The following is a 23331-nucleotide window of genomic DNA, read 5'->3' on the forward strand; positions in this document are numbered from 1 at the left end:
ATTTTATAAATAAAAGAAACAAATATGTCCAACCTATCATAGGAGGCATCAACTTTTATATTTATTTAGATTTCTTTTTTTCGATTTCTTTCTTACAAACATTAAAAAAACTAAAATAAAACATTTTTATAGTAGAAAATTATCACTTAATGGATACTATCTTTAAAAAAAAATTATTCAACCCCTAAATATTTTAGATTGTTTGGATTTATTTTTTTATTATAAACATTGGAGGGCCTCAATATCATGTAATATTTTTGTATCTATAATTACCATAGGATATTCTATTGGAAGACCTTCTATTTGAATAATTTTGTAATAATAATCACTAAATCCAATTTCATTAAAAGATTCTTTAATCTAATGTCATGGCAAATATAATTATTTGTTGATATTTATTAGAAAAGACTCCAATTTGATATTTTAAGAAATTTGTCCAAAGACATGCTTAAAATAACATGATATATTCTTAAGTAATATTTTATAGCTTTGTATTTAAAGGCTATTCTTATCAAACCATGTAATTTCAATATAAATAAAGGTTAATCTATTGTCAAACAATCAATGGTACGTAAATTAGATAATTAAACTAGTCCAATACATCAAAGAAGATCTTTAGCTTTAGACCCATTTAGATATATTTTTAGATCTCTTTCTTGAAAAAAATTGAAAAAATTCAATAAGACTTTTATATAATAAAAATATTCTATCTTTTATTCTATTATTGAGTATATTTTTATTTTTTACTAGAAGAAATAATACTATAATTGACCTTGTTTAGTTTTGTTCTTTGCTCTTTGTTTTTTAAAACCTATAGAAACAAAAAAAAAAAAAAAAAAAAAAAAAGAAAAAAGTAGACACTTACTTCAAAAAATATATATATCTTGTTAATAAATATTATACTTTTTTAAGCAATATGATAAATATTCACTGCCTTCTTTTATAGTAGTAAAAATATCTAGATGTGATTAAGGCTTGAATAATTTTTTTCTACTTACTTCAATAATTCTATATTTAAATATGGTTAAATATGGATAAAAATTTAAAAAAGATCAATTATAGTATTATTTCTATTTCGATTTTAATTTTAATTTTTTTAATATCTTCTATTATTTTAATTTCAATTTTTTTAATGTCTTCTATTATCTAAGGTTTCTTTAAACTTCTATGTTTAAATACTTGCTTTAAAAATCTGCTTTAAAAATGTCATCCAACGCATCTTTTTTAAAGACATTAAAAAAATCACTACTTGTAAATGGACAAAATAAGTGTTGTAAGCCATAAAGTTAACATTTTTTCTTCAAATACCTTTATGTCCTCTTTTTCTAGTAAAATTCAAAACAATATTAAAAATCCAATTAGGTTCTTGTAGTAGATGGTTGTAGTTACCAAAACATGTTTAGTAGATATTTTTCATGTTATTTTTTATCTTAATGGCTTAGTATGTTTTTATTCCTTTACAAAAAGAATGTCATTTTTAATGTTTGTAGAAAATTATGATATTTTTAACTATGCCTTCAATTATATAAGTTTGTGAGATATTTTTTAAAAAAAATCAAAATTGATGGCAAATTTAGGCATAATTTTCTTAAAACTGGGCATATTAAGCATCTTACCATCAAGCCCACATGTTAGATGGATTTTTATGCTAAATAGGATTATATATTTTAGAAAATAGTTATATACATTTAAATTAGTTGTAGTGCATATTTGTACTACTATTTACATTAATCATGGCATTTGACTTATTTTAAAAAATTGGATATACATCATGCATGTATTATGTAAATTGCATTATGTTTTATTGTTTGGTTATAATTAAAAGAATTTTCAATAGGATTTCTATTAGAAGAGGTTTTTGGCAGATATTTGTTTATAATTTGTAGACTCTTTTATAGAGAGCCTTCTTGAAAGGGCACCTTCTATTAGAGGATCTTTTGTAAAAAAGCTTAATAAGCCATCTTAAAATGGAACTTCTATTAAAGGGTCTTTTATAGATTTTTTAAGAAAATTTATTATTCTATTAAAGAATCAAAATTATTTTTTCTTATCTTCAAAAACTTGAAGAGTTTCATGTTAAACTTACTCTAAAACTCCAATATTATTATTCCAAAATTTTACAAAATTAGTGAAATATAGCATATATATACATATTCAAAAAATAAAAAATAAAAAAATAAAAACAACAACAACAACAACAACAACAACAACAACAATAATAATAATAATAATAATAATAATAATAATATTGGATTCTTTAATTGTATTAATTTAAACTTTTAAAATTTATTTATTTATTATGTTGCAAAATAATTGAGATGATTGTTAGATTAAGTATGGTATTCAATGTTTCAAAAATTGTATCAATAGTTTTTTTTTTTTTTTTTTTTTTTTTTTTGTTTTTTTTTTTTAAAGTTACACAATTCAAATTGTAATAGTTGATTAATTTTGATATTTTTGTGGAGAATGGCTTATAGTTGAAACAACCTAAAATCTTAGATATGAATATGAATTTTAATATAATGACATCTACAAACATGTGATTTGCCAACAAATTTCATAATTCAATACAAGAAAATTATAAAAATATATTAAAATATATGTAGTTTTTTTTATTAAGATTTATTAAGTTTAATTTTTTTTCTAATTTTTTTTCTAATTTTTTTCTATAAATAAATGAAGATTTTGCTATTGCCACTATAATTACCATCTATCAAATGTCATGGCAATTTTTGTTGTTGCTACCACAACTTATGCTTATTAAAATTTTAATTATTATTTTTATTAAAATTAAATCATTTTTTTACATAACTTAAATAAAATATTTCATCAAAGTAATTTAATAATTTTTCAATTAAAAAATAATTTAAAATATGTTGAATAGATGGTAGATTGTGATGGCAATAGCAGAAATTGTGGTGGCATTGGTAACATCCTAAAATATACACCAACTTAGAAGAGTCCATGTATTAGCAATATTTTACTTTATGATATATAAATGCATATCATTTGGGGTTTTTTATGCCATATTTTTTTATATATTTATGATTATATTAAAATAAAATAAAGATATAAAAATACCAAAATCTATAAATTTTTATTATTTAATTCTAATTAATCATGCTTGTATTATTATTGCAAGATAAAATTTGTTTACTTATTTTACTATTTTTTATATTATTTGGGCTATAATTTGACAACCCAACTATGCAAATTAATCCTTTGATCTACAACATTGATTTTAAAACTATTTTTATACATGTAAGGTCTGCAAGTAATAAAAGTTTGACCCTTCTACTTCAACCAGTAGTAACTGCCTTCACTCTTGCAGAATTCTCCCAATCCATGCAAATTTTGGTTTATTAATAAGCCTCTGAAAAAAAAAGAATAGCTCTTTGAATCTAATTTATTGTTGTATTTTTTTTTTGTTTTTGAATGACCTCTTATATGTCTTCGTAATACACATATATATATGATTCCGACAAATTTATCTCAGATTAAGACAGATTTTCTCAGGGAATTTAAGTACAGAAAAGCTATAAAAATATAGAAAAATCAAACAAGTTAATTATAATAATTGGTGCGCTCCCTCGAATTCACCCCGAAACAGGACTGATGATAACATTGTCTTCACTCGTTCATTACAATCAACGTGGATGGAAAAGAACCCACAACTCCAAGTCACACTTTGAATCTAGACTTTGAATCCTCAATAGTAAGAATCTACAATATTCAATGTCAACTGAAGATAAGAGCGAGTCTGCTGTCGGTAGTTAGCGTGTGAACAAGGATAGGTCCTAAATTTTTCCTCGTATGTGTCTGTATGAATAGTGACTTTTTGAAAAAATAACGATTTGAAATTTGAGAATTACATCCAGAAACACCAGAGTGGTTCTCTTGTTGAGGACTTAGGGTTCAAATGCAGGCATCCTCCCGGCCACGCTTCGTCTTCTGCACCGAACGGCATCGCTCTTCCTCTCTTATTTGAGTGGTGCTGTTTGTATAGAGGTTTGAGGATCGTAGATTTGGTGTGGAGAATTGTTTTAGTGTGGACATGGCGTCGAATTCAGAGCTTTGAGGGGGCTGTTTTGGTGCAGTGTAGCGGGTAAGAGAGTGTGTTTGGAGGAGAGACGGAAGGGGGCGTGTCGAGGGGGTTGAATGTCGGGCACAATGGCGTTGGAAGGATCACACGCCGACGAGGGATACGCTAACACCGGCGAGCCTAAGTATGGGCCTGTGTTGACGATGATGAGCAAGAGGTTGCGGGCGTTGAAGAAGAAGTATAGTAGGATCTTGCAGATAGAGGAGAATAAGAGGCAGGGGAAGGCTGTGAATAAGGAACAAGAGGACGTGCTCAAGGCAAAAATCGGCATCGCAGCGTTGATTGATGAGTATGAGAAATTACGGCAACCGCTAATGATTGCTGTCAAGGAGGAGGTGGCGGAGCGGGAGAAGGAACTGTTGGCTGCGACGCTGGAGAGGAATCAGGAGGAGGAGAGTGTGTGCGAAGGTGAGAGTGAGACTGCTGCTGCATCTAATCTGGATTCAGAACTGCGCACGGACTCTGGAAATAGAGAAGAGGTGGACACGATTGTGGAACTTGGTGTGAATGGAGGTGAGATCGATGCTTCGGTTGAAGCGCAAGAGGCGGATGGCTTTGAACCTCAGAGTCAGGATGTATCTGGCAATGAAGTGGATAAGCTCGCAGGTGTCGAGGAGGAGAGTATCGTGAGGAAGAATACGGGTGTTGTGCGTGAAGATGTGTTTTCAGAAAGGGACGTTGCAGACCTGTTGAAGCTTTTGTATTTTGCACATCTATTCGATGTGAGGTCGCCAGGTGAAGCGCCTTCTCTAGTATGGACAAGGGTTCACGAAAGAAGCTCCTGCCTATCCTACGATTTCGTAACTGATGATTCAACCACGCCTCTGATTGAGTCTGACCTAGATGCACTATCATTTTTTGGATCAATGTTGACATCTCGGCCTCCGAATGAAACATTGTCGCATCGAGATGCTCTTCAACGCTGCATTGAGCATGCGAGAGAATGGCTTCGGAATTCTGATCGCGTCATTCAACCAGAAAATCACACCTCGTGTATCCTTTCCAAATTTTATTCTTCATTTGATTTGGAAAGTCATCTTTTGGAGATTCATTAAGCGATTCGTTGCTTCTATGTGTTTACACATATTATCTATTTTAGTGTTTCTTGACGTTTCATTACAGATTCACGACTAAGGGAAAGGTTAACTAGAATTCTCTCGTCTGAATATTTCACGATGACACCGGAGCTGCAAACTGTTAGTCAGCAAACGGCTGCTGCTGCTGCTAGTGCTGCGGGTCAGTATCTTCCCACTAAGGATGTGTATCAAATCATAGCTCCCGCTTACAATGTTCCTCAGGTGAGTACTTACCTGTGGAGGACATCAAGCATGGTTATTAATCAATATCGACGGCATTTCTTTTGTTCTTTCCACCTGAATGTTTCATTGAGATTTCTTTTTGCTTCCTTTACAAGGTTCTATTATTTTGTGACTTGGGTTTTAGGATGAATTGATGGATGTGTTTTTGTTGTGTCGTAACCGTTGAGCAGAACCTAATTGTTCAGCTGATTGTGAACTACGCAGGAGCCTGAGGCACCTGTACCACAAATTTGTGAGTTTGGAGTATCAGGGACTAATGGAGTTCCTTCAACTTCAACTCCTCTGATCTTCATGACTGAGACCTCAGTCCCCGCTTTCGAAATGCCGCAAGTACGTTGCTAGGCTCCAATGAATCTGAATGTCAGTAATGTAACCTACTGTACGTAATAGTCTCATCATATTATTCTTAACGACTAATTCTCTCCTGCTAATTATGTCAAATCGTCTGCGAGTGAAGTGATTATTCAAGTGAAGGAACATTTTCTTGTGGATTTTCCAGTTCGGTAGCCATGGAAGCCATGAGGAAACAAATGTGCAAGTCCAAGAAGAGACTCGAGAAGTTCGAGCTGCAGAGCGAGAAACTGAAGAGGTAGCAGGGGATGACAGTCAACCCCAGCATTCAATACCATCCCATCAACATTACCTGCATCATCAGCAGGGTCCACCCCAGTCTGGAGGCAGAGGTGGTGTGGCATATCAACAGCAGGGTGCTGGAGGTCCTCAAAGAGGGGCTCGTGGCATGCCAGGAGTTTACCAAGGTATTGGGGGCCGGAATGGCGGCCGATTATATATGACTAATGGGCGTGGGGGCAGAGGACGAAGTGGCATGTATCCCAATGGTGGACGTGGTCAGTTTAATGAGCAACAGCCTGGAGGTTTTCAGCCTACTTATAACAATCCCTACTGGTTTGGAGGTGGACGTGGTGGCAGCGCTGGTATGACTTACAACGGACAACAACCAAATGCTGCTGTCTCTGCTACTGCAATAGCTCCAAGCTCTGCTTAAATGTTCTGCTTAATGCACGCTAGTCTTCAAGGTTCTTAGAAGTCGATATGATTCTCACATTGTTCTAATTGTGAATGAAGATGATGACTCCCGTCATTCATTTGCTGCTAACGACACAATTGGTATGGAATGGGTACAGATGATCTTTTGCAGATAATTTCAGTACCTTTTCTGGATTATTTGGTGATGGTTTTTCTCTGTTTGCTGATCAGGCGGCATAGCTTTTACTTAAACTTGACTAGTTTTATTGCTATTTCCTACGGATATTTTTTCGCTTTAGAGATCTTTACAGAGTTGATTCTTACCTATAATTTTACTATTCGTTCTTGACGGTGGTTCTCCTCAATCTTCACATTCGTCACGAGGTCTATATACTGCAGTGTGTAGGTACAGAACTATTCGAGAACACATGTGGAGGTAAAATAACACCAGATCTAAACAGTTTGCGAGTGTTAAATCAATCCAGATGACATGGGAGATACTGCAGCCGGAGTTTTTTTAATTTTTTTTTTTTTAACTCACTGACTATCTCTGCTGCTTGTGTTATTAATGTTAGTATTAATAATGTACAAAACATGCGGCCATTGCCTTGCACTTGGTTCCACAGAGCATGAAGCAAAACATAGAGCATCATGACACACCACGTTGGTTATCTTACTAAAGGCATAAAGATGGTGTACATTGATTATCTTACTAAAGATGTAAAGATGTAGGATGCATGCGGCATGGACAATAGTACCCACTTGAGTTTTTCTATTGCTCCATTTGATTAGTGCATCATTTTTATGTCTATATATTTCTTGTCACCTATGTCCTGTCCCATTTGGTTATAAAATTGGTGATAAGGTTCAGTTGTAATATCTATCACTTTTGTTATTTTCTATGAATTATTTTCAAATTCAATATTATTCATCCATATCAATTTTTTGACTTAAAATAAAACCTGAACTTCATTATTTTACTGGGTCTATGTATACCACAAATGTAATCTTCTAAAGAGAGACCAAATCAAATGAAGATGTTTAAATTAAATTGGAAGGAGAGTAACAAAAACAACTTGGTCCCTTGAAAATGCTTTGTACGGCCTTTAACTTTTATACCTTAAAATCATCTTGTGTACCAGAGAAGTTGCTTAATTTCATATTGATTTAAGTTGATGTCATTCCTAAAAACAATACATTAATATTTTAGAGATTAATAAATTGCAAAGTAGGCAAAAGAAGAGATGTTAGAATGCCTTTATATATTCTAAATATTAACAATCAAGCTTTTTGTTAGATAAGTTAGATAAACATTACTTTCTTTCTTAGCTTAAATGCCAATATACATCTTTAATCACTCAAAATGAAAATCTTGTTTCAAGCTGTTAGACTATTTTTTATTTTTGGTAAATTTTATTCTCAATGAATATGGTATATTAATTGAGTGCCCAACTTCTTTATATAGTCCATGAATTTGTATTAAGTTTTTTATTTGTAATTAAAGAGATCAAACTTATTGACATCAATAGACCTATAAAATAGTTTGAGTGTTCTTGGATTATATTGACTCCATTTTAGCAAAGGTACAATTCTCACTACATAAGCAAATCCATCCAACTTAAAGAGATTGTTCTCTCCACTTGCTTTGGCTTTTACTTCAACTTATCAGATGTCTCTTTATTCCAATATAAGGCATGTGATTAGGAAACTACCTTATAAAGGTCTAATATCTTAGACTATGTTAATATAATATTACATTTAATGATGGAACTAAATTGGAATTGGAAAATCATTGATAGTATAGTATCCTCTATTGTGGTACAAAGACCAATCTATTTATCTTCTTTAGGTGCTTGCCTTTTGTTAAGAATACTATATATGAAAGAGATAGAGAAATGATATAGTATTTCTAAAATTCCTTGTCTTTTTTCACAATTTTTTTTTTTTTTTTTTTTTTTTTTTTTATATATCTTAATCTACTCAAAGTCCAATGATTTATTTATTTTGAGTATTAAGAATAATATAAAAATATTCTATACTATACTTATGTAATTGAGTACCTCTTGTAGAGATAATGGAAATTATAACAAAAAGATATTTCAAATTCCATTGTAAAGACATGTCTATAAGGAGACAAAAGTAATAAACACATGATAAAAGGATAATACTTGTTACAATTGTTCTTCTTGTTATATTGAGTTTAGTATAATACAAAGTTTTGATTTAGTTCGAATCTTTAATAATAAAAAACTATGAAGTCTTTAATATTAAAAAAAGACCAAAAGGTATATTTAGTAGTTTATTTATATCTTTTGGTTTTTTCCACCTCTGATTAAAGATATCGATCCATTGAATTTTTAAAAAAAATTAAATAATTTTAAAATAATTTTGCTAATAAGTAACTAAATTATTTTACTTAGTGTGAAGGTTGAATAAAAGTTAAAACAAATTTAAGAATTTGATAACTTAATGTATGTATGTATGTATGTATATATATATATATATATATATATATATATTAAATAGATAAAATGGGGTTTTTAGCATATTGACATATTATTTGTTATATTTTTTAAAAAATATTTTATTGCCCTTGATTTTTTTGTTTCTTTAGAAAAATAATTATCCAAAATTTGTACTTCTCTTATAAGAAGGTAAAGATAAGGTGCCAAAAAACAATGTTATTGCACTTCTTTTTATATGGTCATGTGTTTAGATTGAAATGTATTAATTATAATATCTATTTTTTTTACAAAAATAGACTATTTTAAATAAAAAAATTAATAGTATAGTAAAAACCAAGTTTTTTCATAATTAGAAATATAAAAGAACCTAAGATCTTTTTATAAGCTTTTGAGAGATCCAATCATAACAACATTATTGATTGCTAAGACTGTTTTTCCTAGTGTATGCTTTCTTGAGTAGCCAAAATATTATCAAATTTAAAATTCAACCAGAGTAACATATTTTGATCTAGATTAATTATCTCCATAAGTATTGATTGATAAAAAATTCGAGAAGCTTTAGTATGAATATTGTAAGAAAATTTTATCACTATAATTGAGTTTAATTTATATATATATATATATATCGTAGTATAATATTTCTTCAAATAATACTACAATAGAAGGTCTTTCTATAAAATATTTAAAATACCATGTTAAATTTTTTAATGTTTCTAAAAAAAAAAATTGAATGTTTTTAATTTTTTTATTTCTAAGAAATTCTACAAACATTTAGAAATTTCTTGATGTTTATAGAATAAATTTCTAGGATTATTTCAAAGCATAGATAATCTTGAGTAGGATTTTTTTATTTTTCTAAGTAATATAAAGGAATTTTTGGTGTATTTATTCTCAACCTTCCTCTAATGTACTTTGGTTCTAATTCTTTTATTCTATAAATTCCACTTGTATTGTATTTGCCATTGGGCCTTTGCTTTAGTAAGTTTTATTTAATAAGCTTAAATAAAAAAAAAATCTTTGTAAAAATGATTGTGCACAATTCACTTTAGATTTGAAATTTTTTTAATTACATTCTATTATCTTATTTTTAAAAAATTGTTTGAATAATTTAAAATAAAATGACTCAATTTCAATTAGAGATTTATTCTTTTATTAAAAAAATGACCAAATTCTCTTCATTTCTTTTATCCATAGCTGTTTAATAAGACTTTATTTATTATATAACAAAATATTATTATTATTTGAAGAAAATAATAAATTTATTTCCTATATTGGAAGGTGAATAGATTATTTTATGTTTATTTATTTATTTTAAATATTTTATATTTAAAAAAATCTTCATTACTATAGAATTGATCTAATCTTTCTAAAACAAATACATCATCTTTTAAAATATCTTATAAGAATCTTAAGACATCACTATAAAAAAAATCTTTTAAGTAATATTAAATGTTAAAAAATCCTCAAGTATTATTTTTATTTTTTATGGTGTTTTTTTTTAAATAATGATAATTTATCAAAATTATACTCAATTATGTTCTAATTCCTTTTAGATATCCAAAGCATATTATTTATAAGTTTACTAATCATTTCTATCTTTAAGTCATTTATCTTTTCTAAAATATTCAGAGTATAAATACTTGCAAGCATAAATATTATGTTGAATTGTCTTTTCATTTGATTTATATTAAGTTTTTGCCACAAAGAGATCTAACCTTAGAAATTAGATACATAATATATAAAAAATTAAAATATACAAATATCCAACTTTAATATTATCTTATTTAAATGCTATGTATATAACTCTATAATAAAAATATTTTTATAGAATCATTTAATTTCCTTACATTATAAGATAGAATATCTATTATTATATATAGTCAAAAAATATCTTAAAAAATGAATGAGATATTATCATATTACATATATTTCTATGTTGAATAGAATATAATTAAAATTCATATATATTATTTCTTATTGGAGAAACAACTATGTCTCTCTTGTAGTTAATACATTAAATAAAGATTGAAGATCATTGCTAATGTACAAGTATGTTTTAATTCATACAACCAAAAAAAAAAAAAAAAAAAAAAAAAAATCAATTTATTATTATTCTACATCTCTTTGAATTTTTTGTAAATTGGACATACTTTTCTTTATGCTAGACATTTATCTATTAAAAGATAGAAGTGACAATATGGTTATATTAGCTATAGAGCCAAAATACAAGCCAAAGACTTTTAATGTTACTAATCACATTATATTCTAAAATAATCTTTCATTCCAAATTAAGACAAAGCCTATCTACCATTTCAAAATACTATCAATCTACCATTTCAAAACACTTCTAATTTACTAATCAAGACATACAAATCCACAAAACTTGACATGAAATGTGAATCTTCTAAAAGACTTCTATTTTGGTGGGTTGCACATATGTCCTTATGCTTGTAAATATGAATTGTGTACAAAAACTAATAATGTGGTACTAGTGGTATAAGCTTGCTACTTTGTACCAACATACAATAAGTAATTGAATTATATTACAATATTGCTGATGTGAAAAGAATAACATTGAAAACTAGGTTAAGATTTCTTTTTGCATTATAAAGTCTTTCATTGACCAATATATATATTATTAATCATTATTAAATCAATTAGACTTTAATTTATTGTGCATAAGACTTATAAACCCTCTATTCCTTGTTTTTTTATTGCATTATATTTCTATTAAGATAGCAAGAATTGGTTGCTGACAAATTAACAAAAATGGTTATTAAGGCACACTATTAATTATGATAAAAAGAAATAAGCATTGCTAGTTAGAATTCCAATAAAAAAGATAAAGAAGTGTAGTAGTAGTGCTCTTTGTGTAGCAATAAAGTTATGGATAGGAATTACCAATTATTAATTTGTTGCCCATTGTAGAGTCTTTACAATGTTCAATTCTCAAAGTGCATTATTTTTTTGATATTTATTATAGATCTTCAATCTACCATCTAATTTCATTGCTCATATTGTCAATACATGCTTTGATATACAATGCACTTTTTCTATAGAATTCATTTGTTTTAAGCTTGCATTATTGATTTGAGTTGCATTATTCTATTATTCAAATTTTTTTTGTCAAATATAATTTTTTATATTTTCAAATTTTATTTTTTAATATTACAATTTTTTGTATAATAATTTTTTTAATACATTTGATTAATATTCTTTCTTATAAAAATATGATTAAACCTAAGACAAAAGTTTAAATTACATTATAATGATGCTTAGAAATTTCTTTTGATTACTTATAATTATTATCTTTAGGATGGATCAATCTAAAATTGTGTTAGTAAGTGACTACTTAGAAGATTTTTTTATGCCAATTAATTTATTAGTATTAGATGATTAATTTTTATTGATTATATTTCTTTAAATTTGTTGCCATTGATCTTTATTAATTTTAATAGTAAATTTTATATCCTAGTTATTCTTAACTTAAGTATAGCATAGATTTATGAAAAATAAAGAAAATCTTTGATTCTATGATATATTACTAAATAAAACTTTGATATAATTAAGATAATTTTATAATCTATATATATATATAGATATATATAGATATTATAAAACAATATTCATTTTTAGATTCTAAAAATAAATAGAATCTTGATTTTTTAATTTTTTTTATTATTAGGATAAGTTTTTAGCAACTATCTTATGTCTTTTTCAATTTTTTCTATTACTTCTACAAATTCTTTCAACACTCTTGTCTATGATATTCAAATAGAAATTTTAATTGAAAAAATATTTTATTTTATTATATTTAAATTTAAAATTGAATTAACATTAAAATGAGGTATCTATTGTTGAAAGGTATATATATCTTTTATTTTTCAAAAAGATAATGAAATGAAGAATTTTTTAAGTATTTCCTCTAAATATGTCTTCAATCAGAAATAACCTTTATCAATGTACTTTTCTTGCTTGACCACAATTTTATCTTTGTATTTAAGAGGTTTTAGCTATTAATCTAATTTGTTAGTATGAAGTCTATATCCAACAAATCAATCAATAATATATGCTTGATTAGATATTTTATTTCAACTTTAGCAACATCTACATCCATTGTAACTTTCTTAATAATTGATTAAACCAAGAGCTTAATATGACCTCCTACTAAACCATAAAGAAAATGTTCACTTCAAATTGATTTAATTGACTGAAGATTATTCTTTATATTATTAGTGCCTTATGTACCAAGGATCTTAATCATATCAATCTAATTAATAGTTTTTTATATATATGTTGTTGAGTAAATAATTGTATAATTCAAAGTTTGCTTTAAATATCACTTTATCCTTTATTTTTAAGACCTTAACTTTGTTTAGATAAAAACTTGTTGATATATGACTAAAATTAGCCAATTAATAAAACTTAAGTCTTTGAAATTGATTTAGTTAAAAAAATTCTAAACTTTGTATAAAACAAGATTGACTAACTACTAAGTATTACAAAGATGCCTCAGCTAAAACATTATTGTATGTAAATAAAAACTACCATTCAAAACAATTCAAATACTAACACAAATTATACTTATGATAAAGCTTTACAATCTCTCTACCTCTTTATTAGCATTAAAGTTAATACTTGAGTTTCCAACATATTTATAATAAAATAATGTTCCAATCAAAATCAATTATTTCAATGTACATTATTATCTATTTGTCTCTCACAAATAACATATTATTCTTTACTCCACAATCTTTATCATTGTTGATCTCTATGTAGTTTATATATTGTTGGAGTTTATAATTAGTGGTTTATTAAAAAAATAATTTTTAAATCTATAAGTAAGTTTTTTATATTTAATTTTGATCTTTTAAATTGTTACTTTAATAGAACTTGTAGTAAATTTTTTTTTGATAAATATATATATATATATATATATATATATATATAAGTTATATGATCTATACATCTAATTTAATAATTTAATGCAATGAATAAGAGTTTCAATGTTAAAACATTGGAATTATTAAATTAGATGTATAGATGAATATTGTATATGTCTTTCTTAATGTTTTATTAAAATCTATCATCTCATTATTATTTGTTTATAAATATTTAAATTTATGTCAATATGATATTCATGCAATATCATTTTTGAGTTCTTATTTTTTTTTTATTAAACAAGAATTAGATTAAATTTTTTTTTTTTATTTAATCAACCTACTCATCCTAATCATCATAAAAAAACAAAAATAATCTCTAATTTTATTTTTTTAGTATAAATTTGCAACCAATGAAAATCAATCACATTTATAATGATTACCATACTTTTCTTCATGAATGGATTGATTTAGTAAAAATTAAGTTTTATATATATTCTTCTTATTAAAGCTTTAGTTAATATAATAATAAATATAATATTAATAAATTAGAATTTATTCTATAAGTCTTTACAACATCATTACAATTATTCAAATATTTTTATATTATTAGAATAAAAAATCAATGACCTTAAATTATAATTAAGTTATATATCATATAAAAGCTTCAATATTAAAATATTGGAATTATATTAAGAAAGATATATACATATATTCTTAAAAAACTAAATTCTAAAATGTTCTTTATTATTTTGATAACTATAATAAAAATAAAAAAGCTTATATATATTATAATTATGTATTATATATGAATATGAATTGATGAAATAAATTTGATTTTAAAAAAATATTTATATGAGATTATCAACTAATAAATTTTTTATATAAAATATTTAAATAAATACTAAAAAATAAATAATTTTAATATATTTTTTTAAAAAAATAGACATGTTCTAAAAATCCATTCTTAAAATTAAGATAAAGATATAATTATTTTTTTTATTTTTTTATCAAAATAAAATTTTGATTTGTATATAAAAATATATAATAAAATAATTTAAAGATTTTTTTAAATTAATTCCAACAGAACTTTAAAATGAATATGAATTTCAAAGTTATATCTCAGAGTTTGTAGAATATTTTCATTTAGAAGCCCACTATGGTATGAAGTATAAAATTGTTTCAAATAAATTAAAGAAAACTTGTAAAATATAATATAAAATATTTTTTACATTATTATTTAATATAATAAATTAAATATTTAAAAATTATACTTAATTATAAAGGTATATATATACATTTATACTTATTTATTTTTCTAAGTAATATACCATTAGATTTGCTATTATTGTAGCTACTACACATTAGTAGTAAATATACCTTAATAGTAATTATCAAATTTATCCTTCTAGTACTATATTTGATATTACGTATGCAATTTTTTTAGGTGAGAAAATTAACAAATTTGTTTTTTAAAAAAAATATATTTTTTATTATTAATTAATTATAATTTTTTAGTTCTTTTTATTTAATAAGGAACATAGAAGTTTTAATGTTATATAAAAGAATTAAAGAAAAGCTTATAAAATATAATAATAATAAATAATATAATAAATTAAACTTTTGAGTTAATTAGTAATTATAAAGAGTCACTAAATATAAAACTATCATCTATTTTACAAAATTAGAATAGTTGGTCGTATTCAATTTTATGAAAGAATACATTTTTTCTTTTAGTTTTAAAAAATATTTTATTTTATTTTATTTTTTTCAGTATTTTTTTTTAATCTATGATATTTGAAAGTCATAAAAAATTGTAATTGTATAATTCAAAACCTATATATGCATGCACATATATATATATATATATATATATATATATATACTAATAACTTTGAAAAATTATCATAAAAGTATTTTATCACATAAACTAAGTAAAAAAATTTTAAGAGTATTTTTTATATTTATTTTTTATTTACGTTTATTATTATTTTGTGTATATGCATAGATTTTACATGTATCTAACATAAGATTTAAGATTCTTTGTATTAATTTAAAATATTGTATGTAATGGATATTAGAATAAACTTGATTCAAGAAAAAATATACTTTTAAATTTTAATATAAATTATTTTATTTTATTTTATTAATAAAATAGATATATAAATTCATATATATTCAAAAATAGATATAACTAATGTATAAAAAGTATAGATTTTTTTAATTTGCAAACTATAGAAGTAAAAATTGATGCAATATAAGATTACTTAATGAATTAAATTGAAGTTTTATAGGGAAAATAAAAAAAAAAAAATCCAAACTAACTATAATTTTTTAAGGACAAATTAATGAAAAATAATTTGTCCTTAATACTTTGTAAGGTATTTAAGCCCCATACCAACTATTTCCTAATCATTTTATTCTTGTGCTCATTATCTATGCCAATACAACATTGAACCAACATTGAGCTGGTGAATCAAGAACTTCGATGAAGTTCTTGGTGGTTTAAGCAACACAGTGTAATTATCCAGTTGCTCCAATGCATTTCATTAGAATGATCATCTGTTAGGTTGTGTAGTACTCAACTCTTGAGGTATTCCAAGCCTGACTTGCATTCCACCATTGGCTAGTAGTTCCATTCCTAGGATTTGCCACTACATTCCACAAGTGGGTTGTGACCAGATTATACATTAAAAATATGCTCTTTTTGTATAGCATCAGAACCCAGTTGTGCAAAATGAGACACCACAGTCTGTCGGAGGTCTCTCCATCTGAATCTGTGCACCACTGTGATTACCTGGTGTTAGTAAGAGAGGAACACGGAGGACCCAGGTGTGGAAATTTTTAGTACACAGGCAATCAGAGTGGAAACCAATCGGAGAAACATTGCAATTGGACCTGATCTTGCACAAACTGTGTCCCACACATCACTAGAATTCGGGTCCCGCACAACCGATTTGTAGAGATCGCCGTCGCCGCATTCGACGACATCTCTCACTCATCCAGATATTCAGAGCCGTTTCAGACAAACAAAGTCCCACTTATATCCGGAGCTCCACTTGGTTCATTCAGTGGACAACCATGTCAATCACCACGCCAGCGTGTTCACAATACAACGCACGCAAGACACCGCGTGCCGCCAAATAAGCTCACACTGGTGCGAAGAAGCAAGGTTGTGTAATGTATGGATTGGCTTCACAGATGGACCGCCCTATAAGTAAGGGCATTGGTCCTTCTGAGTGGGGTATCGCACCCATCATGTACTATATAATAATGTATCACCGAAGCCCCAGTGCAAGTGGGAGCGACAAGTTGGTGCACTCCCATCATCTGGAGATGTATTGGTTCCACGATGGTGGCCATTAAGTCCATTCAGAGTGGAATATTGGTTACATTCAATGCTGTGAACGGGACTGTAGGCAAGTTGGAGAGGTTCATCTCTTCCGGAAAATAAGGGAGAGTTTTTTTTTTTTTTTTTTTTTTTTTCAAAACTTAAAAAGCTTTTGAAGCGTTTCAGCAACACTATCGTGGATGTGAACCGCAGAGAGTAGTCCACGTCTGTGTTGCCGAGAGAGATAGGGTAAAATCGGAGTTCATGAACAACTCCATTGTTGACGGATTTTGCGTCTCAATAATGAAGCACTATCTAGTATCTCCGACTGAACCAGTACTTGCACAGTTTGAGAAAAGATACCATGATTCAATGTCGAGTTGATAGGTATTATTTTGGGTATTTTCTTAATATAGAAGGATGTGCTCAAGAGGTATCATACTATTTGTCTTGTCGTCCCATTGAACAATAAAAATTATACTATGTTATCAAACAATGTGATAAAATTGTCGAGACTATGAATCCTGATAAATTGTATATGTATATATGTATCAAGAGAGATTTCCAATGTGACATATTTTTCAGAGTTCTTTCAATTATATATTAAAAACATATGTATGCATGAGTGGATTCCAAACGTGTGGTGCTAAACCCATGTTCGCAAGAAATATTGCCCATTAAATTATCTCGGTTTAAGGAATACAGTGTTGACAATTTTCTCACTGCCAATGTGGATTTCTTTTTTCTTTTTTGTTTTCAGCATTTTTATGATTAACTGATTGACTACGTTAAATCCTGAACTTTCATTTAACATCTCAATATTTTGGAATTTTCTTTTATTGTTTGAAAAGGAAGGGGAAAAAACGTTCACTCAAATACAATGTGTCAATCAGAGGTGTAGGGATAAAAGAATTTTCGCATGAAGAGCATTGTGAAAATGTTTTCACGAAAATTTATCAGCTACAAATTTACAGTAGTTTAGTACAAACACCAAATTGTGAAGATTTCATGGTGCTTTTCCAATTTTGAAACTACCTACGTCTACATCAGTATTAGAACTATTCAGCTAACTACGCATCTCAGCCCTATCCAACGGAGAGTAAAATCCTAACAAAGTTAGCTTTGAAGGAAAAGGAACATGTGCATGAAGGGACTACCATGCTCAGATCACAAAAAAAGTGGCTCTTGCCAACAATCTGGCTCAATTAATCTGTGCCAGTTGCTGCGAGGAATACTACATGTTGCTAACTATGCACCAAGCGCTGGTTGATTTATCTCAAAAGAATGCGAGACTAGAAGGTCTATCCGCTGCTGCTCCTGCTTCAGTTCTGCGATGTAGTGGCAGGTCTCCGCAGCCAGTCTTTGGCGACTTTCACTCCGTTGCCCTCGACATGCTTCTTAAACAGATACATTTTATACTCTTCCCATGTGAACGAGGGGTTAAACCTCAATGGGTGCTCAGCAGTGATGAGCTGCTCCGGTATTTGAATCAGCGACTTGGTGGGAGGTGAGGAAAAATACACCAGAGACATCCGAGCCTCTGTTTCATTCACCACAGCCCGGTGCTCCACGCTCTGAAACCGTCCATTTGTCCATGCCTGCATCAATCGGTGGGACCGAATGATCAGAATCACCATCAGCATTACAGTTTGTGATAATCTCGCTCAATCCCACAAACCCACTTGTCAAAGAAGAACCCAGGTGGACAAAAATAGCTTCAGAACGGTCCGCCTCTGCACGACTTCGATTCTGAAAGCAATCTAATAATAGATGAAGGAAATGTATATATAGCTCTATTTCCATCCAAGAGTACACCCTCGGAAACATTCTGCACAGATCTCTCACTTCCATCCTTGATCGCAAGTCTAAAGGCCATGATCCGCAACAAGTTGCTAAGCGGTCGCTGAGAAGTTTCTCAGAACATGCTCAGAGGGCCGCTCAACCTGAAAGTGGATGTCTAGAGGAAAGTTATAAAGGCAAGTGCATTGTTTTAGAATGTAAAATAAATAAATATTTGCGAGCGCAGGATATCGACAGAACTAAACCTGCCGCACAGGATGTTCTCGGGGAGAGGAAATGGTAGGACACCCGAGAAGGAAACCAGTGGGACCCAAAGGAAAAATACGAGGCCAGAATTGCATTTTCCTAGACTATTCATGGCTATTCTCTAAAGCGGCTAAGAATGTTATCATCCTCAATCTCCTCCGCAAAGGATGCCCACTATCACAAAATATCCACTGACCTCAGTTACACACTCCAGCATCTCAACCACAGAAATGGATGAATATAAGAAACTGTATTTTGTAAGCTTGCTGGATTTGGAAGGAAGATGGAGATCGCTCCACTATGAAAAACTAATTAAAGAATCTACAAAACTTTCTGCGATGCGATAGGTTCAGCGCAAAAAGACAGTCAAACGAAATCTTCTCTGTCACACCCACCGCATGCGAAAAGAACGGAACAGAACTCTGCGAACATGAGGAAGGGGGGTGGCTAGAAAAGAGGGGCGTGATGGTTAACAGCAGACTGATTCCCATCGAGCACTGGTTTGAATTGTCCAGCGAGGACAAGGTGGCAGGTGGGGCCAGTCCATTCGGAGACGGGTATGGATCGACACGTTACAAGCTAGACGCGCGGGACTGGGCATCCTCTCGTCGTGCTTAAGCGTTAAAGGATTAACAGTTCTGATAGCCGGATCTAAACTTGGCCGACAAAACGCCAATCAACGAATCGTCCCTATCAGTGTACACACTGACCATCTTCTTCACCAAGAAGTAACCACTGAAGCATGCACATCGTGTCTACAATTTCATGACACTGAAATCTCTCGTCAAACTATCAAGCTTTTTGGTGACTCAACAGCACCATAGCAACACGAGCTCTACATGAGTACTTCACCATCAGTCATTGCGAAACAAACTCAACACGTCAACCTCACCATCATGAAGAAAACTTTAGGCGCAAAATTTCACAAACCTCAAAAGTGTCGCCGATGTTGATGACAAGCGTGTCCGGCTTGGGTTTAACGGAGATCCAAGTGCCGTTTTTGCAGACTTGCAATCCGCCGACTTTGCATTGGCTGAGGATGGTCAAGAGGTTGGGGTCTGTGTGAGCGCCAAGTCCAAGAGTGAGGGACGAGAGCGGGCATGGAGGGTAGTAGTTCATGCGGGCGATGCAGTCGCCAGCTGTGCCGTTGAAAGGCTTTGTGAACGTGTCGTGGGGGAGTCCAAGCCCTCGTGCGCAAAGCTCCAGAATTTGCATTGCGAGCTTATCCAAATGGCTATTGTAGCTCTCTATGCTGTTGCTGCACTACGAAAACGTATAAGCGAGCAACGTCAGACACATGTATAATGGGAATAGAATGCTTGAATTGATTCACGGCAAACACATGAACAATGAGGGGGGAAAATGGGTTGAATTTCGGAGCGCAGTGGTATTACAGCGAGTAAGAAACTTCACCTAAATTCTTCGGCGTCCGAGGGGCTGAACACCTTCTCGACAGGCTCACGTATCTCACACACGGGACTCCAGCGACACTGGAACCGGTCGATCCAAGGCTTTCCAGCATAGTAGAATCCACTCTCAACACCATAGCCGAATCCCTCGTGTTTGCTGGAGCTGGACGCGACGCCCTTCTCTTTCTGTTCTAAGGGCAAATCAAAGAAATTCCGAGCTTGGATCATCATTTTTTGAGTAACCTCCGTCGGCACTCCATGGTTGATTACCTGCACAAATCCCCATTCGGAGAACATCTTCACAAGCAAGTCCGCCGTCTTATCTCTCTCCTCCTCTGAGCCAAAGAGCAAGCCTGAGAGGTCCACGGTAGGGAGCTCCTGCGCCAACTGGAAGTCGTTGTGGGCTAAAGAAGGCCACTGGTCCTTGGGCCAAATGAACTCGGACAAATCGGCACTTGCGCCTCTCAGAAGATTGGATTTCACAGCTTCGGGCCGCAACCTGTGATAATTGTCGCTCTGCCCACGGTGCAAGCTGTTCTTCAGCGCCATTGTTCTGTAATGGTTTGGCACTCCGCGCATCAGCGACTTGTGGTGCGACATATGCAGAGGCTGCGCGACCGGCATGTCGATTGACAAAATTTATCACTTCCAAGTCAATCTCTCCGTTTATCGATCCAGCTTCGGTTGCATCTCAAATTGTACGTCGTCTATCCTCGACGAAATCAACTGCAACTGCCTCTTCCCCGACTTCTCAAATCCTGCTGCAACTTGTTCATCCTGTAAAATGCAGCTACTTCAGAGAGCCTGTAATTCCAAAACGGAAGTCCCGGTGGGAAGCGTGCGTATGTTAGTTGGGAGAGCTGTGTCGGAGGCTACGAACTCATGTAGTCCAGGCAATACACAGACACAAGTTGCTCCAATCCACTGCTTCATTTCAGCCTTTGGAGAGCATTGAAGGGAGGCAACACAAGGCAGCAAATCTACATCAACCCTCGAGGCAATGCGAAGGTCCCAAGAAGCGAAATACACTTTCGGAAACTACGATGAACGTTTGAAGAGTATCGGAAGTACTCTACTCTCTCAAGTCGCGTGGAAGATAAGTTGGTTCATACTGAATGCGCTCATTTCCATTTCAACTGCTCCCAGGCCATCGATTATGATCAAGTAAAACACAACCCTACCACGCTTACAAAACAAAATGGAAAATCACGGAACGCAAGGCGATGAGCCGACCAACAAAACGGTGCAACCAAAGTTGCACAGAACAGAATTACAACAAATAAACACTGACGCTCTACCCTCGTGGCTCTCTCACTACCCAGCTCTAAATTCAGCGAGAATCTGAATCATTTAAACGCACACTTAGGAAACTGCTACAACAGCCGACAATCCAGTCACAGAAACAGTTCAGCAGCTGCGATCAGAAGGCAACGACAGAGCCGAACGAAGTTACAGATATTTTCACGGAACTGACAACTCAACCAAGAAATCAGGCGAGGGTGGGGGTTGGCAATGGCGATCGATGGGCGATGGTTGTGTGTTCACCACATGCGTCGCGCAAGCGCCTACACTAGCAGCTTGAACGAGTGGCCCGATGGGACTAGTGTTGGAAGATACGATTCGGGAATGGGAAACTAGCGGGTGGGAATTCCTTTTGAAGCCGCACAAGGACCCCCAGCCAGGGTGGGACTGACACCGCAGAGACTCTCTCCCTCTCGCAAATTCACATGAGAAAAAAAACAGGAGCGGATCCGGAATCCTTCGCAGCGCAGCGTATACACCACAAGACGATTCATCTCACTTGTATCCGCATTTCGTCGTCTGCAGTTCGAATATTCTTCACGACTCCTCTTCTGTTCTTGATGTGACGAAGTGGACTAACTCCTCCGCAAACTCTGACGCCCAGTTTCTTTTCTTTTTTTCTTTTTTTTTTTGTGGTATTTTTTTTGTTTTGTTTTGACTTCCCTGCGCTTAGCATCACTCACAGCATCTGTTGCCAAACAATCCAAATCATAGCTAATTGTTCGAGGTCCAGCGTTGTTCTTGATTACTTGATCTCATCATTATTTTGTTTTTGGTTTTTTTGTTTATTTGTTTGTTTTTTTGTTCTTCTTTTTGTTTTTGTTTTTTTTTTTGTTTTTTGTTTTTTTTGCTTCTAACTGTTTGTTCTCTGACTCCAATCTCGCAGTACAAATCCACTCATGGGCAGCACTTCTTGTGGACTACATTCCTGGATGCACCACTGCAGCCTTCCGTGTCTCCAAACTAATCATCTGTGGATTATGCTCATCAATTTGACGCTGTGCAGCCTTTCATAGACGGATCAGGCTTTGTGCAGTATCACTTGTCCCTGGATTAATATACACATTTTTATTCATTCATATATATATATATATATATTAGGATAATCATGAAACTGTGGAAGAAGAAGAAGAATAATGTGAGAGAATTGACTTCTACCATATTCTTTCTACCATATTTACCATGCTTACTGTAATCATGTATCCATGGAAAAAGGTTTTAACTTATTAACAACACCAATCACAGTAACAACAATCAGTCATTGGATGACCACAAAAGATTTTTGAAAGCAGAGGTGTTTGTTGTCCAACTAACTTCTGGCTAAAGATCCCACTGGGTATGAGCAGTTGTTGTTGAGCTCATGACCACATTGTCCAGTGTGGCCTTTGCACAGAACTTGTTGCCAATGCTCTCATTTCCCACTTTGTGACAAAAGTGGCAAAAACAAAATATCATGGTGGCTTGCACTCCACCTGCTTTACAGGTGGGCA

General features: G+C 31.3%; 2 protein-coding genes across 2 annotated transcripts; one reads left to right on the forward strand and one right to left on the reverse strand.

Annotated features, from left to right (window-relative positions):
- Window positions 1-3864: 3864 nt before the first annotated feature.
- On the forward strand, window positions 3865-6584 carry LOC112277523 (uncharacterized). The gene is made up of 4 exons (XM_024509971.3): window positions 3865-5095; window positions 5225-5400; window positions 5626-5751; window positions 5921-6584. The coding sequence occupies exons 1-4, from the start codon at window positions 4159-4161 to the stop codon at window positions 6425-6427; spliced, it is 1746 nt and encodes a 581-aa protein (XP_024365739.1). The 5' UTR covers window positions 3865-4158; the 3' UTR covers window positions 6428-6584.
- Window positions 6585-17996: 11412 nt separating this feature from the next.
- LOC112277498 (fe(II)/2-oxoglutarate-dependent dioxygenase 1) lies at window positions 17997-22344 on the reverse strand. The gene is made up of 3 exons (XM_024509917.3): window positions 20544-22344; window positions 20061-20388; window positions 17997-18682 (listed from the first exon to the last, which is right to left on the reverse strand). The coding sequence occupies exons 1-3, from the start codon at window positions 21161-21163 to the stop codon at window positions 18407-18409; spliced, it is 1224 nt and encodes a 407-aa protein (XP_024365685.1). The 5' UTR covers window positions 21164-22344; the 3' UTR covers window positions 17997-18406.
- Between the last annotated feature and the right edge of the window lie 987 nt (window positions 22345-23331).

The sequence above is a fragment of the Physcomitrium patens genome, chromosome 25 (assembly GCF_059467195.1).
Source record: "Physcomitrium patens ecotype Gransden chromosome 25, ASM5946719v1, whole genome shotgun sequence".
NCBI classification, from domain to species: Eukaryota; Viridiplantae; Streptophyta; class Bryopsida; order Funariales; family Funariaceae; genus Physcomitrium; species Physcomitrium patens.

Coding starts and splice junctions, on each gene's coding strand:
- LOC112277498 (XM_024509917.3), bottom strand. CDS start 21,163: ATGCCGGTCGCGCAGCCTCTGCATATGTCGCACCACAAGTCGCTGATG. Junction 20,389..20,543: donor TCGGACGCCGAAGAATTTAG/GTGAAGTTTCTT, acceptor TTCGTAGTGCAG/CAACAGCATAGAGAGCTACA. Junction 18,683..20,060: donor ACATCGGCGACACTTTTGAG/GTTTGTGAAATT, acceptor CGATTGATGCAG/GCATGGACAAATGGACGGTT.
- LOC112277523 (XM_024509971.3), top strand. CDS start 4,159: ATGTCGGGCACAATGGCGTTGGAAGGATCACACGCCGACGAGGGATAC. Junction 5,096..5,224: donor ACCAGAAAATCACACCTCGT/GTATCCTTTCCA, acceptor GTTTCATTACAG/ATTCACGACTAAGGGAAAGG. Junction 5,752..5,920: donor CCGCTTTCGAAATGCCGCAA/GTACGTTGCTAG, acceptor TGGATTTTCCAG/TTCGGTAGCCATGGAAGCCA.